A 16,857-nucleotide genomic window follows, 5' to 3' on the forward strand; every position below is an offset into this window, starting at 1 on the left:
TGATCAGGTAACTGTGCTCCCTCTTGGTTTGAATAAGCAACCAGGATAGGATGAAGTGGCCCTAAGAACTGATCTCTGATCAGGTCCCATATTCACAACGTGTCTCAGAGTATGACCCCTCCCCCCTGTCTGTCTATATGATGGTACTCATTATGAGCTGAAAAGTCAAACTGATCCTAGGTCAGCACTCCTACTGGGATCTGCTTTCTGACCTCCCATTGGTTAAGCCAGGGCTCCATGCTAACTTTAATTTTTTAATTTACAAGTTGAAAAATGTAGGGCGAACACAAAGAAATTTAGGAGCACAATCTAAATGATTGTAGGTAATGAAGATAGAATCCTTCATTTGTCTAAGCTCACTGGTGCTCCTAAATAAACAATCCAGGTGGCACAGCAAAATATTTAGGTAAAATGGTGGCACTGTTAGAGCTCTGTATCAGGGTTAAAACTGGTTCATGTTCGCTGATCCTAGATCAGAGCTTAGGAACAACCTCAATCTGTCACATAAGGGATAGTTCACACAAATTACACAAATCGGTCTGACATGAAATGTGAGGGATATCAGGGGGTGATGACTTGGTTGCATTGGGTTTGAACAATCATGCTACAGCGTTAGCATTAGGGAGACCACAGCTACAACGTTAGCATTAGGGAGACCACAGCTACAACGTTAGCATTAGGGAGACCACAGCTACAGCGTTAGCATTAGGGAGACCACAGCTACAGCGTTAGCATTAGGAGAGGTTCAGTTGGCTTCAATGTTTTCTGAGTTGTGGAACGGTTTGTACACGTTTTTCCCCAAACCGTTCTTTAACAGACATGTTTACTGCGTTGGGCGGGTGTCCCGGGGTGTGGCTTGAAACAACAAGTGACGTATTTAAAACTTACCCCCCACAACCCAAACCCTCCCCGCTTACTTACCCCCCCCCCCAAAACCCACACCCTCCCTGCTTACTTACCCCCCCCCCCCCCCCAAAACCCACACCTTCCCCGTTTACTTACCCCCCACAACCCACACCCTCCCCGTTTACTTACCCCCCCACAACCCAAACCCTCCCCGTTTACTTACCCCCCCACAACCCAAACCCTCCCCGTTTACTTACCCCCCCAAAACCCAAACCCTCCCCGTTTACTTACCCCCCCCCAAAACCCAAACCCTCCCCGTTTACTTACCCCCCCCAAAACCCAAACCCTCCCCGTTTACTTACCCCCCCCAAAACCCAAACCCTCCCCGTTTACTTACCCCCCCCCAAAACCCAAACCCTCCCCGTTTACTTACCCCCCCCCAAAACCCAAACCCTCCCCGTTTACTTACCCCCCCCAAAACCCAAACCCTCCCCGTTTACTTACCCCCCCCAAAACCCAAACCCTCCCCGTTTACTTACCCCCCCAAAACCCAAACCCTCCCCGTTTACTTACCCCCCCAAAACCCAAACCCTCCCCGTTTACTTACCCCCCCAAAACCCAAACCCTCCCCGTTTACTTACCCCCCCAAAACCCAAACCCTCCCCGTTTACTTACCCCCCCCAAAACCCAAACCCTCCCCGCTTACTTACCCCCCCCAAAACCCACACCCTCCCCGCTTACTTACCCCCCCCCAAAACCCACACCCTCCCCGCTTACTTACCCCCCAGCACCAATTACTTTTTTTTTGGGGGGGGGGGGGTACTAAACGCAGCACATGTAAACAATAATCCAAGCATGGCTTGCTGTATTCCTCGTCTATACAGGGTAAGAAAACCAACGGCATTTTCTAATAATTCAGGTAAACTATCCCTTTCAGCTTTAATAGTCAGGCAACTGCATCTTTTCACATCAACACAAGTCAATAATGAACACCCATTAGAAGACAGACTACGTCACAATATCACTTAGTATGGAGCGATGCACTGGATCGGCCATTCATACGGCATACTAAACAGTAGTGTGGACATTGGGATGTTAGACGCCCCCCCCCCCCCTCCTCGCTCACGAAAAGAACTATTCTGTCAGTTTGTTTCTGGGGCCTCCACTTTAGCTCCTCCCACATCTCTTACTCTGGGTGGTGTTCAGTATGGCACAGCATAGCAAAACATTTTGCAACGAAAAAAAAAACAAAAAAACAGGACTTTCTCTTCTGGTTTTGGGGCATGTTCATTACAGCACAACGTAGCAAAAACATTTCAGTCTTTCTCTTCTGGTTTGGGGCATGTTCATTACGGCACAGAGTAGCAAAACATTTCAGTCTTTCTCTTCTGGTTTGGGGGCATGTTCATTACGGCACAGAGTAGCAAAACATTTCAGTTTGTTTCTGTTTGGTGGCAGGTGAACCCCCCCCCCAGTTCCAGAGGGAGGTGAAGGTGGTGGTGTCTGAAGACCTGTAGGTGGAGGATGGACTGCCTGGTTGGTTCCGGTGGGAAGATCAACATGAGTTTAGATGTGAAAGAGGCTTAAGTGCAAAAAAAAAATATATATCATTATTCCAACTCAGGTAATATGGTGAACACACAACCACACTGAACAGAATAGTCCGAAAACATCAACATACTCAGAAGGGGACAGAGGTGTAGTGGAGTAGAAACACAGGTTATTTTGCGGGAGCGTTTACCCCGTCCCATCTTTTACATTAAAAAAAAAAAAAAAAAAAATGTATTGAAAGTTTAAGGGAGCATCACATTTACTCACTGTGAACGGTGATCATAGTTTACCTTCCTATTAGGGTTCCCCCCACACACACACGACATCACCTGACTGGAGGGTTAGTCTGGCGACAGGTCAGATATCATCCCAGCATTAAGTAACACGGATAATTCCTGAACTTAGAAATATACACCTCAACAGAAGAAGCCAGGCGGTGTATAAATGAACCAACTGCAGTGGAGGTATACGAACCTGAACACTGGGGTTCGTGGAGCAAACAGCATCCTTATGTCCCTACATAGTGGACTACTTCGACCAGAGTGACCTGTAGGCAAAAGTAGTTCACTTTATATATTAGGGAATAGATAGGGTGTGATTTTGGGACGCTGACCCTTGCGGGTTGGTTGCACTAACATGGACTGCTGAAGCACAGTTGTCAAAGACAGAAAGGAAGCCGATACAATCAAATATCAACAGCCTGCTATTGGGAGAATCAGCCCTGAGACCCCACAGCCCCTCAGCCATCACAACTAGACACAGGAGACAGCAGGGCTGCTCCCAAACAACACCCTGTATAGTGCAACACTTTTCAAAAAGGGCCCTATGCTGTAATATAGTAGGGTGCCATGTAGGGACTAGGGTGGTGTGTAGGGACTAGGGTGGTGTGTAGGGACTAGGATGTAGGGACTAGGGTGCTGTGTAGAGACTAGGGTGTAGGGACTAGGGTGCTGTGTAGAGACTAGGGTGTAGGGGCTATGATGTAGGGACTAGGGTGCTGTGTAGAGACTAGGGTGTAGGGAATAGGGTGCTGTGTAGAGACTAGGGTGTAGGGGCTATGATGTAGGGACTAGGGTGCTGTGTAGAGACTAGGGTGTAGGGGCTATGATGTAGGGACTATGGTGCTGTGTAGGGACTAGGATGTAGGGACTAGGGTGCTGTGTAGGGACTTGGATGTAAGGGCTATGATGTAGGGACTAGGGTGCTGTGTAGAGACTAGGGTGTAGGGACTAGGGTGCTGTGTAGGGACTAGGATGTAGGGGCTATGATGTAGGAACTATGGTGCTGTGTAGGGACTAGGGTGGTGTGTAGGGGCTATGATGTAGGGACTAGGGTGATGTGTAGGGGCTAGGGTGCTGTGTAGGGACTAGGGTGCTGTGTAGGGACTAGGGTGTAGGGACTATGATGTAGGGACTATGGTGCTGTGTAGGGACTAGGGTGGTGTGTAGGGGCTATGATGTAGGGACTAGGGTGCCATTTGGGACACAGTCAGGAAATGTCAAGTGAGGGAAGTCCTCCTCTTCATCATCACAGACAGCATCAATGTCCACTGAGCAGGATGACTAACACAAAGCAATAGGTTCTAGCAAAGAAGGCATCTCTCCAACAGAACCACTTCTGGCATCAATCCTTTTCTAGTTCACTGAGTAACATGTTTTCCCCAGCCCTCGGTTCCTTAGGAAGGGAGGAGGGGTGAGGATGGGGGGAGGAGAGAGAGAGAGAGAGAGAGGGGGGAGCGACAAGTGTAGAGGATCAAGTGGCTTCTTTTTTTTATTTTAAAATCAGCACAGTGCATTTCTCCTCTGAACGGGGGCTCCATCCCAACCTCCTCGATGCCCTTCTGTCCTCGCTTCCGTTCCTCACGGTCACTGATCACTGAGGCTGCGTTTACAAAGACAGCACAATTCTGTCCTGTTGCCCATTTACTGGGAAAAGAACTGATCTGATTGGTCAAAAAGGCCCAATTAGTGGAAAAAGATCTGAATTGGGCTACCTGTGTAGATGCAGCCTAACGGGGTTAGGAAGGATGGATGACAGGTTTCCAACAAGCATGCTTTCAGTTTAGACCAGTGCTCTCAACTAGGAAAGGAGACAAGGACAGGAGGACACCACCCACTCAACTAAATGGACGGCCTCCTTAGTCCTCAACGCCAGTTCACTCCACAGCCATACATCCTTCAGTCTGTCTGTTTTCAAGATCTCAACCCCCCCCACCCCTCCCACAAAGGTCTCTTAACCCTCCCGGGGGCTGGGCTGCCCAATCAGATCATCCGGTTGCGTTTATGGGTGGGGGAGTCTGTTATGACGTCATTGCACTGGGCGGAGCTGCGTTTCCTGGGGTTAGCGTCCAGGTGCAGGGCCATCTCCTCGGAGATGAAAGTGTTCAGGTCCACGTCATGGAGACCGTTACGCCGACGCCCCACCGGGGTCGACCCACCCCCACCGCCAGCAGCACCCCCCACGTGGGTGGGAGAGCCTGGGGTACCGGAACGAACACTGATGCTGGCCATAGCCCCACTTAGACCTGGAGAGGACAGATTGGAGAGGGGGGGGGGGGGGGGGTAGGGAGGGGCGAAGGAAAGAAAAACACCGCCACAAGGTCAAACTCAGTCTCCGAACCCTGACTCAGAGAACACATGAAAAACAAAGGAAGTCTAGGATGCATTCAGGCCCTGGGGCACAACGGTTAGGGTTAGGGTTAGGGAAGGAAGGAAGTCTAGGATGCATTCAGGCCCTGGGGCACAACGGTTAGGGTTAGGGAAGGAAGTCTAGGATGCATTCAGGCCCTGGGGCACAACGGTACATCCCCAAATGGCATCGTATTCCCTATATCATCTCTACTTTGGAGCAGGGTCCATAGGGCTCTGGTCAACAAGGTAGTGAGCTATGGAGGGCAGGGATGGGGAACTGGCGGCCCGCGGGCCACATGAGGTCCTCAGATCAAAAGTGTTTTTAAAAAAAAAAATTTAAGAACTTTTGGAACTCAATCGTGGACTCAACTAGAGGTCGACCGATTAAATCGGAAAGGCAGACTAATTAGGGCCGATTTCAAGTTTTCATAACAAAATCGTAATTTTTACACCTTTATTTAATCTTTATTTAACTAGGCAAGTCAGTTAAGAACACATTCTTATTTACAATGACGGCCTGTCATCCATCCTTCCTAACCCCGTTAGGCTGCATCTACACAGATAGCCACAGTGGGTTAACTGCCTTGCTCAGGGGCAGTACGACAGATTTTTACCTTGTCAGCTCGGGGGATTCAATCTTGCAACCTTACAGTTAACGAGTCCAACGCTCTAACTAACTGATTACATTGCACTCCACGAGGAGCCTGCCTGTTACGCGAATGCAGTAAGAAGCCAAGGTAAGTTGCTAGCTAGCATTAAACTTTTCTTATAAAAAACAATCATAATCACTAGTTAACTACACATGGTTGATGATATTACTAGTTAATCTAGCGTGTCCTGCGTTGCATATAATCTGACTGAGCATACAAGTATCTGACTGAGCGGTGGTAGGCAGCAGCAGGCTCGTAAACATTCATTCAAACAGTACTTTCGTGCGTTTTGCCAGCAGCTCTTCGTTGTGCGTCAAGCATTGCGCTGTTTATGACTTCAAGCCTATCAACTCCCGAGATTAGGCTGGTGTAACTGAAGTGAAATGGCTAGCTAGTTGGCAGGGTGTGCGCTAATAGCGTTTCAAACGTCACTCGCTCTTGAGACTTGGAGTAGTTGTTCCCCTTGCTCTGCATGGATAATGCTGCTTCGAGGATGGCTGTTGCCGATGTGTTCCTGGTTCGAGCCCAGGTCGGAGTGAGGAGAGGGACGGAAGCTATACTGTTACACTGGCACTACTAAAGTGCCTATAAGAACATCCAATAGTCAAAGGTTAATGAAATACAAATCGTATTTCATTAATAGTCCTATAATAACTACAACCTAAAACTTCTTACCTGGGAATATTGAAGACTCATGTTAAAAGGAACCACTAGCTTTCATATGTTCTCATGTTCTGAGCAAAGGAACTGAAACGTTAGCTTTCTTACATGGCACATATTGCACTTTTACTTTCTTCTCCAACACTTTGTTTTTGCATTATTTAAACCAAATTGAAAATGTTTCATTATTTATTTCAGGCTAAATTGATTTTATTGATGTATTATATTAAAAGTTAAAATAAGTGTTCATTCAGTATTGTTGTAATTGTCATTATTACAAATAAATAACATTTAAAAATATATATTTTAATTATATATATATATATATATATATATATATATTTTTTAGATAAAGGGCCATATGTTTTTTCAAGTCCGGGTTCAAGTCCGGGTTTCTGGCTGGGCCACTCAAGGACACTGACACTTTTCCCCAAGCCACTCCTACGTTGGCTGTGTGCTTACGGTTGTTGTCCTGTTGGAAGGTGAACCTTCGCCCCGGTCCTGAGCGCTCTGGAGCAGGTTTTCATTAAAGATCTCTGAACTTTGCTTTGTCCATCTTTCCCTCGATCTTGACTAGTCTCCCAGACCCTGCCCCAGAAAAACAACCCCACAGCATGATGCTGCCACCACGCTTCACCGTGGGGATGGTGCCAGGTTTTCCCCCCCAGACGGGACGCTTGTCTTTCAGGCCAAAGATTTCAATCTGGGTTTTTAGCAGACCAGAGAATCTTGTTTCTCATGGTCAGAGTCATTAGGCACGTTCCAAGCAGTTTCACTGAGGAGTGGCTTCTGTCTGGCCACTCTACCATAAAGGCCTAATTGGAGGAGTGCTGCAGAGATGGTTGTCCTTCTGGAAGGTTCTCCCATCTCCACAGAGGAACGCTGTCAGTGACCAGCAGATTCTTGGTTACCTCCCTGACCAAGGCCCTTCTTCACCGAATGCTCAGTTTGGCCGGGAGCCAGCTCTACGAAGAGAGTCTTGGAGGTTCCAAAATGGAATAAGTTAAGAGGCCACTGTGTTCTTGGGGACTTTCAATGCTGCAGACATTTTTTTGGGCATCCTTAACCAGATCTGTGCCATGACACAATCCTGTCTTTGAGCTCTAAGTTCAATTCCTTCGACCTCGTGGTTTGGTTATTGCTCTGACATGCACTTGTCAACTGTGGGACCCTTGTATATAGACAGGTGTGTGATTTTCCAAATCATATCCAATCAATTGAATTTACCACAGGTGGACTCCAATCAAGTAGTAGAAACATCTCAATGATGATCAATGGAAACAGGATGCACCTGAGCTCAATTTCAATAGCATAGCAAAGGGTCTGAATACTTATGTAAATAAGTGTTTTTGTTTTTTTAAGGAACAACATTTTAAAAGAAAAAACTGTTTTTGCTTGTCATTATGGGGTATTGTGATGTCATTATGGGGTATTGTGTAGATTAATGAGGACATATTATTATTTAATACATTTTATAAGGCTGTAACGTAACAAAAAGTGGGGGGGGGAATCAGAGGGTCTGAATACTTTAAAATGCACTGTATCTGTATTTACTGTGCAGTGCTATGTGCCCTCTGACCCTAACCATTAGAGATAGATGTATATTTACTGTGCAGTGCTATGTGCCCTCTGATCCTAACCTTAAGGTAAGTCACTGGGGCCGAGCTCCCTGCCATCCAGGACCTCTATACCAGGCGGTGTCATTTCAAGTTTAAAAAAATGTTTTTTTTTACTATGTTCTACATTGTAGAATAGTGAAGAAATCAAAACTATGAAATAACACATGGAATCATGTAGTAACCAAAAGTTTTATACAAATCAAAACATATTTCATTTTTGAGATTTTTCAAATAGTCACCCTTGGCCTTGATGACAGCTTTTGCACACACTTGGCAATATCTCAACCAGCTTCACCCGGAATGCTTTTCCAACCGTCTTGAAGGAGTTCCCACATACGCTGAGCATTTGTTGGCTGCTTTTTCCTTCACTCTGCGGTCCGACTCATCCCAAACCATCTCAATTTGGTTGAGGTCGGGTGATTGTGGAGGCCAGGTCATCTGATGCAGCACTCCATCACTCTCCTTCTTGGTCAAATAGCCCTTACACAGCCTGGAGGTGTGTTGGGTCATTGTCCTGTTGAAAAACAAATGATAGTCCCACTGAGCCCAAACCGGATGGGATGGCGTATCGCTGCAGAATGCTGTTGTAGCCATGCTGGTTAAGTGTGCCTTGAATTAAAAATAATTCACAGACAATGTCACCAGCAAAGCACCTCCACAACATAACACCACCTCCTCCATGCTTCACGGTGGGAAATACACATACGGAGATCATCCGATCACCCACACAGCAAACACAAAGACACAGTGGTTGAAACCAAAAATCTCCAATTTGGACTCCAGACCAAAGGACAAATTTCCACTAGTCTAATGTCCATTGCTCGTGTTTCTTTGCCCAAGCAGGTCTCTTCTTATTGGTGCCATTTAGTAGTGGTTTCTTTGCAAGCAATTCAACCATGGCGGCTGATTCACAGTCGCCTCTGAACGGTTGATGTTGAGATGCGTCTGTTACTTGAACTCTGTGAAGCATTTATTTGGGCTGCAATGTCTGAGGCTGGTAACTCTAATGAACTTATCCTCTGCAGCAGAGGTAACTCAGGGTCTTCCTTTCCTTTGGCAGTCCCCATGAGAGCCAGTTAACTGTAATGACCTTATCCTCTGCAGCAGAGGTAACTCAGGCTCTTCCATTCCTGTGGCGGTCCACATGAGAGCCAGTTTCATCATAGAGCTTGATGGTTTTTGTGACTGCACTTGAAGAAACTCTAAAAGTTCTTGACATTTCCCATATTGACTGACCTTCATGTCTTAAAGTAATGATGGACTGTTGTTTCTCTTTGCTTATTTGAGTTGATCTTGACATAATATGGACTTGGTCTTTTACCAAATATCTTCTGTACACCTTGTCACAAAACAAATGATTGGCTCAAATGCATTCAGGGAAGAAATTCCACTAATGTACTCGCAAGGCACACCTGTTAATTGAAATGCATTCCAGGTGACTACCTCATGAAGCTGGTTGAGAGAATGCCAAGAGTGTGTAAAGCTGTTATCAAGGCAAAAGGTCGCTAAATTTCAAGAACCTCAAATATAACATATATTTTGATTTGTTTAACACGTAATTCCTTAATGTGTTATTTCATAGTTTTGATGTCTTCCACTATTATTCTACAATGTAGAAAATAGTAAAAAAAAATAAAAAAAACCTTTAAAGAGTAGGTGTTCTAAACCTTTTGACCGGTAGTGGAACTTCCCCATTTTTGTAACCACAAAATATATCTCAATACTCAAATTTTTGATTTTATACAGTAATTTTTGCTCTCCTTTGTCAAGGCTGTCAATTTTAGACCCCCACTGTATATTTGTGTATTTACCATGCAGTGCGATGGCCTCTCTGAAGGGCTGGAGGTCAGCCTCCACAGAGGAGTCTGTCTCAGGGGCCGGGGGAGGCCGGTTAGGGGAGACCATGGTCAGTCTGTGTCCCGGGGTGAGGGTGGCTCTGGAGGTCCGGGGGGGTGGGGCCCGGCCACACAGGAAGCTGATGAGGTCCTCTCGCCGGATGGTTCTCCTCCTTTTCTTCACCCAGGCCAGCACATCCTTGTTGCGTCGCTGGTGGCCGATCTGTATACCTAGGTCGTAGCTACGCTGGTGGGCCTCCACAGACTCTGTGTGGTGGGGGGCAGAAAGAGAAAGGAATGTGTGTGACATTGAGTGAGAAAGTGAGAGAGAAAGTGTGTGTGTGAGAGAAAGAGAGAACGTGTGATGAGACTTGGTTGAAGGTTCCTTTGTGTAGCCTGAGTGAAACCTGTGACTAACAGTTGACGGTTCACTATAGAACTATAGGCAGGCAGCCCCCCCCTTCCAGAGGTTGCCAGTCAGACAGCACAGATGCTGGAATCATGATCCTGGAGAGCCACAGGGTATGGAGGCTTTTGTCCTAGTCCAGCACTAACACACACGATTCAACTATCCACAGGGACTCTTGATGATCAGCTGAAATCAGATGTGTTAGTGCTGAACTGGAACTAGCCGTTGAACATGACTCTGTTCCAATACACATTAGTTATTGGACCGAGGCGTCTTCTGTACAGGGGGAGATTTGATAAGAGCCTCGGCGCTCAATCTGAACCATAACATGCATCACTTCAGGTAAGGTCTGTATGCTTCCAAAACTATACATCTTTCCTATCAGCAAGAAATCAATTTTCAAAACACAACAAGGTAAAAATGGATACACACCTTTATAGGGTTAGGGTTCCCACAGGGCCATATCTCCATGTTACAGGAGGCCCATCACCTGTGCTAATTGGCTATGTGCTCCGAAACACCTGAGAAGCATAACTCAGGAGGTGCAGCACAAGTGTAGTTTCATTTGATGAGGCAGCCATAGCTGTGTGGATCTGTAACTGCTACAGTTCTGTAACTGCTGTAACTGTAACTGCTGTAACTGCTGTAACTGTAACTGCTGTAACTGCTACAGATCTGTAACTGCTGTAACTGTAACTGCTACAGATCTGTAACTGCTGTAACTGTAACTGCTACAGATCTGTAACTGCTGTAACTGTAACTGCTACAGATCTGTAACTGCTGTAACTGTAACTGCTACAGATCTGTAACTGCTGTAACTGTAACTGCTGTAACTGCTACAGATCTGTAACTGCTGTAACTGTAACTGCTGTAACTGTAACTGCTGTAACTGCTACAGATCTGTAACTGCTGTAACTGCTGTAACTGTAACTGCTACAGTTTTTTCTCTCACTGATGAAAGATAAAGGGCCATATGTTTCCACAGCCGTATCCAAGCGATGGTTATTGACTTTTCCAAACCTTAAAAAAAATACAGTGTCGGGATTGTAGTTCACATGAGCATGAGCCAGTTGTTGGCGAAGGTGGTGGCTGAAAACTGTAGGGAGAAGGCAGAATACCGACTTGAGTTTGAGAGTTAGGCTGCACACCCTGCTGGGCTCTCCAGGACCAGAACTTGACAGGACGGCTGTAAATGGCGAGATGGTCAATACTCAGGTGACTAGAAGAGGCCCTTGATTGTTTACAAGTTTCCATCTATCTACTAATCAATACATGTCCTGTTTACAGCAGAATGACAAAGGAAAGCCTATGGACTTTGATGATGAGCCTTTGGTCCTCAACCTATTTAGCTCTGTCCTGACTACCCTTTACTGAGTCTTCTGAAGTACCCTACCCCTGTGGTAAGCCAAGTATCTTGACAGCTACAATGCAAATCAATACATGCTTGGACCACAGCAGAACAATAATGAAAAGCCTATAGACTGTTACGATGATCCTATACTGTCGTGAAAACAAGTTAGAAGACAAGAAACTGAAAACACTTTTGAGTGTCCATGACACCTACCTTTGTACAGGTTGGTCACGGCTGTGGCCGCGTTCTGAAACGGCACCCACAAAGAAAGCCCCCCCTGTTGGTGACATACTCGGTCTGTCGAGACAACACACCACCAAAAGACATTACAGGTTTGTTGGAATTTCCTACTAAGACAGATAGCCTGGTAGACAACAGTTTACATAAATAGCCTGGTTGACAACGATTTACATATATAGCAAGTTAGCCAATTAATTGTACAGTATTCCCACTTTAGTAGTACATGATACAAGGCAACACATGAGACTGAAAGCGTCTTGATTACAGGAGACTGTTTTTATTCGCCATTTTGTCTTGCATCTAGAGTTGCAGGCGGGCTTTGGAATAAAAATAACTGTCAGCCAGCACTAGATGGCCAACTCGACAGTTTATGAGCACGAGTGCATAACGCACCAACTAAAATTGCCCTTTCAGCAGGAAAGTTGCAGTCGTATATTATAAATACTTGATACCTTAGTAACTAAAGAACCTACGGTTACGATAGATATACTGAACTATGAGAAGTATTACAGTAGCGGGTAAGAATTCTCAATAACCCCAAAAGCCAATAGTAAATCTTCGCCATTTTGTTTAAATTTTCAGTTATGCACTGTTATAACAACTCGGGTTATTCGTTGATTTGTAGACATAAAACCAAAACGGATATCATAAAACGTTAATGTATATCTATGGTAAGTAATATTAGCTCCCAGACACACCTAACATAAAGGCAACAGTGAAAGATACAATCTGTCACAAGGGGAATGTCGCGCAGCGATGATTGTTGTTTCCGTCGCCATTTTGTTTCTCTGATACTTGTTCACTGACATTTGGTCGGACTCGCAGTTTCTCTGACCAGATGGTTAACTCTGGTAACAGTATAAACCATGTTAGTTTAAAAAAAAAAGACTGGGTGAACTTATCTAGCGAAACAGTGTGTTGGCTGGTTATGTTGCTTAGCAGTTATCGTTAACTAGCTATAGACGATAACGTTAGCTAGATAGACGTTTTGGCGAACAACAGCCAGATAAAACTACTGTAACGTTCAAGATCGTTTTTGTTTCATAAAAATAAACATTGAGGTGTTCTGTTTTACTAAACACACACAAAAAAAACGAGCAAACTATAATTACGGGATGTCTTGACTTAAGATGGCAAACAGTTGCTACAGTACAGTAGCTAGCTAACCAGCTGATCAGCTAGTTGGCTACTAGCTAGTTGGCTATTAGCTAGTTGGCTACTAGCTAGTTGGCTACTAGCTAGTTGGCTATTAGCTAGTTGGCTACTAGCTAGTTGGCTATTAGCTAGTTGGCTACTAGCTAGTTGGCTAACATGAGCTACATCCCACCGCCACTAACAGTGACTGAGTAGCATAGCAAAGCTCAGTAACAAGGCGCAGGGGTGACATCCGAATAAACGTTAGTTAGTTCTGGTCTTGTCTCGGACCTTTGTAGAGCTGAGCCACGGCAGTGGCGGAATTCTGGAAGAGATGCCATAATTTATCCTGGTCGTTATCGGCCTCCTCCTCGTTTGAATCTCTTTGCTCCGCTTCGGCCAAACACTGCCGCTCCCATTTTGAGAACCAATGTTCGGGTCCGTGTTCCTGAATCTCCGGGTCTCCGTCTTTCTTCTTCTCCTCCATTTACACCGTTAAAACCCTCGGGTAAGATTACAACTTTAGTATGTCGATTAATAAATTACTTGGCGATGCGAATAAATGTCCGTTAGGAAATTCATTAATTTTGTTATGACTTAATAGCTGTTTCTCAAACCGACTACTCCGGTCTGAAAAGACTCTTCAACTAGTTTTTTGACGTTGCCGACGTCCGCCTATATAAAAGTCATACTACCGTGTTGTCGTTTCGACTCCGCCCCTATTCCAATCAGTGATTGGTCAGTATGGCTCTGGGTCGTGGCTTCAGGTTTGTGCTGATGATTTCAGTGGACCACAGAAACATCTGTCATAGAAATGACGTAAAGGAACGCCACGAAAATTCTTAGCTACTTAAAGCTTGTGTGAGAAGTAAAAAGCTGTGGTTTTAGGTTTCCACTAGAATTTATAGCCATTCAAAATTTATGGAAGCCCATTCCTGCCACCAAAAACATTTTGAAATGTTAATACTTTCGAAACATTTAGAGCTACTAGCTACAATTTTTTTTAGGCACTATCTACATTTTTGTTTACTGTTATCTCAAAATGTAAAGACACTAAGTCAAGTCAACATTTCGAAATAGTAAGTCAACATTTGGAGATGCTAACTAAACATTTTGAAATACGTAATTTCAAGATACGTAAGTCAACATTTCGAGACACTAACTCAAAATTTCGAGATACTAACTCGACATTTAAGGGAAGTAGAACATACATATAGGATATGTTTCTTAGTTTGTAGCATTATGTGGCGGTTTCCATCTACCCACATTGCAAAGATCAGCACAGCAGAGCCGCTGTGTAGTGAGCTGGCATTTGCCCCAAAATTCGGGATGAAAATATTAACAAAAAAGTATTGAAAAGAGGGACAAAGTACTGTTGTTTAGACTGATTTGCCTCATGATTTGTCAACTTGTGCACAATAAATCGGGGCTTCTGTCTGATCAACTGTAGCCAAATGATAACAACCACAGCTGCAGGTAGCCTAGAGAAGCCTATGAGCTCTGATCCTCTCTGGCCAGGGGAAAGGAAGTGGTAACTTCATCTATTTATATATATATATATATATATATATATATATATATATATATATATATATAATATTATATATTATTTATTTGTGTTCAGAGAAAAAAGTTTACATTCAAACTTTGGGTGGTCCCTTATCAATGAATCAATCAACACAGTGATGACATACAATGTGAGCATTTTTTTAAATGACAGATGCAAAGACCTACATGATGCAACCCTGCATAAAGCCAGCTCTGCCCTGTTAGTTCTATTGTCCAATCCCAGTTGTTGTCTAGTTTTCTTTTAACCATGATGCGAACAACTCTGGTCCCATCATAGCCCATATAAAACTATTTTACACCTGATGTATTACCATGTCATACCCTACAACTAGGGTCCCAAGTTTTACCTTGTTAGGTTAGTCTACCAGAACTGGAAAAACTCTGGGCCCCAGGAAACCAAACCCCCCCAGCTTCTTCTCAGCACACCCTGTTTCAATCCGTTTTCTTTTGTTTGGTGTGTAATGAACACGACCCAGGGCTGAGCTCATTGCTGATCAAACACCTTCAAGGTTGGAGGCAGACAGGTGTGAATCTAGGGGACCTATCCTCTAGTAAAGGGAACCACAGTTTGTGTAACGACATGGACTGAGTGTTAAGTGAATTAATTAAAACATTTAGCAGCTCAGCTATGTTTACAAAACATTTAATCAAATGGCTACACAGACCGTTTGCATTGCTCCCCCCTCTCTTCCACGCTGTTGCTACTCTCTGTTATTATCTATGCATATGTAACAGTATAGCTTCCGTCCCTCTCCTCGCCCCTACCTGGGCTCGAACCAGGAACCCCACCATCAACAACTACTTCAAGGTCTCAGAGCGAGTGACATCACCGATTGAAACGTTATTAGCACGCACCACCACTAACTTGCTAGCCATTTCACACAGGTTACACATAGTCACTTTAATAACTCTACCTACATGTACATATTACCTCAATTATCTCAACTAACTGGTGCGCGCGCCCATTGACTCTGTACCGGTACCCCCTGTATATATCCTCGCTATTGTTATTTTTACTGCTGCTCTTTAATTATTTGTTACTTTTATTTCTTACTTTTTGGGAGGATTTTCTTAACTGCATTGTTGGTTAGGGGCTTGCAAGCATTTCACTGTAAGGTCTACACCTGTTTTATTTGGCACATGTGAGAAATACAATTTGATTTGGATTGGATTCTTCACAACGTAGATATATAATTATTTAATAGGCCACTTTCCTTAAACAGCAGGAAAATTACAAGTGATGTGTCTGGTATCATATCTATGGTAATCACGGCAGCTTGTTGGTCAAGACCGGGTTAGGCCAGTGTGTGTTCCTGTGTGTGGGTGGAGGTAGATGAACGAGACATTCCAATAGCTTTGGATGAGTCAGCTGAAAAGCTGCTGTACCGAACTACAGCAACTTCCAGCACCCTTCTCCCATCTCTCCACTAGAGGGCACTGTTTTCCTACAAACAGAACATCTCTCGTCACTCACTTCATATTGCTTCATCTATGATAGGAGGGAAGGATACTCTTCATATTGTAGCTAATAGCTACAACAATAATAAACATACTAGCTATGAATTAAAAACTTTATAAACCAATTCCGTATGAGTGTGTGGGTCCATTATGAGGCTTGAGATATAATTTAATTCCTGTGAACCTTTCAAGTTTACTGCATTTTTACAACAGTCCAATAACAATGCAGTAAATAGAGCAGCCAGTTTTATAGGATTTAACATATTGTGCCATGTACAGTATCTAGCCTATGCATGACCCATATTATCAGGTATGCTATTAGAAATAAACAATCAACTTTAGCCCAACTGATGCAGCAAAGTGCAAATAAATAGACTGAAGCATGAGGTTGGCTACCTGCATTCACCCCCTTTATATAACTAGGCAAGTCAGTTATGAACAAATTCTTATTCACAATAACAGCCTACCCCGGACGATGCTGCCCTATGCCCTATGGGACTCCCAATCCCGACCCGTTGTGATACAGCCTTATATCAGTGTATTGTGTCAAAATGTTACAATGTCCAGTTGTCCAGTTATGTACCAGAGAATTTCTTTGTATTGTAAAATTGAAGCTTAGAGACAAAAACAATTTATGTTGGGCCCTTCCACTGTTTTTACACTGCGATATTGACTCATCATATATGGTTAAAACAGAATATACTCCAAAAGCGGGGAAAATAATACCATTTATACAACTCATATCCATAGCACTGGGGAATAAAACTTATGTTATGTGTTTGCAGTGTCTTGTTGCAATTATTTTAAAGAAAATGGGCCCTTTAATTGCATCCAGTACACTCTTATTTCTGGTAAACGCTATAACCCAGGGGTGTCAGAATCCGGCCCATGGGTGTTTTTTTTTT

The 16,857-nt window shown here is 44.2% G+C and overlaps 1 protein-coding gene across 2 annotated transcripts; it reads right to left on the reverse strand.

Moving 5' to 3' along the window:
- Positions 1-1,749: 1,749 nt before the first annotated feature.
- On the reverse strand, positions 1,750-13,618 carry hapstr1a (HUWE1 associated protein modifying stress responses a). 2 transcript variants are annotated; one of them, XM_036942136.2, is made up of 4 exons: positions 13,217-13,618; positions 11,765-11,848; positions 9,768-10,058; positions 1,750-4,921 (listed from the first exon to the last, which is right to left on the reverse strand). In XM_036942136.2, the coding sequence occupies exons 1-4, from the start codon at positions 13,410-13,412 to the stop codon at positions 4,659-4,661; spliced, it is 834 nt and encodes a 277-aa protein (XP_036798031.1). In that variant the 5' UTR covers positions 13,413-13,618; the 3' UTR covers positions 1,750-4,658. The 2 variants fall into 2 exon arrangements, with proteins under 2 accessions (XP_036798031.1, XP_090054019.1); XM_090197893.1 differs by having other exon boundaries at positions 9,768-11,386; positions 13,217-13,579.
- Between the last annotated feature and the right edge of the window lie 3,239 nt (positions 13,619-16,857).

Source organism: Oncorhynchus mykiss, chromosome 13, assembly GCF_057628025.1.
Source record: "Oncorhynchus mykiss isolate SJ-2025 chromosome 13, ASM5762802v1, whole genome shotgun sequence".
Classification (NCBI taxonomy): domain Eukaryota; kingdom Metazoa; phylum Chordata; class Actinopteri; order Salmoniformes; family Salmonidae; genus Oncorhynchus; species Oncorhynchus mykiss.

Bases quoted from the DNA above. Each gene is read 5' to 3' on its own strand.
- hapstr1a (XM_036942136.2), bottom strand. From the start codon at position 13,412: ATGGAGGAGAAGAAGAAAGACGGAGACCCGGAGATTCAGGAACACGGA. The intron at 10,059-11,764 runs GTAGGTGTCATG...CCCACCACACAG, and splicing joins CGTGACCAACCTGTACAAAG to AGTCTGTGGAGGCCCACCAG. The intron at 4,922-9,767 runs GTAAATACACAA...TGTCCTCTCCAG, and splicing joins AGAGGCCATCGCACTGCATG to GTCTAAGTGGGGCTATGGCC.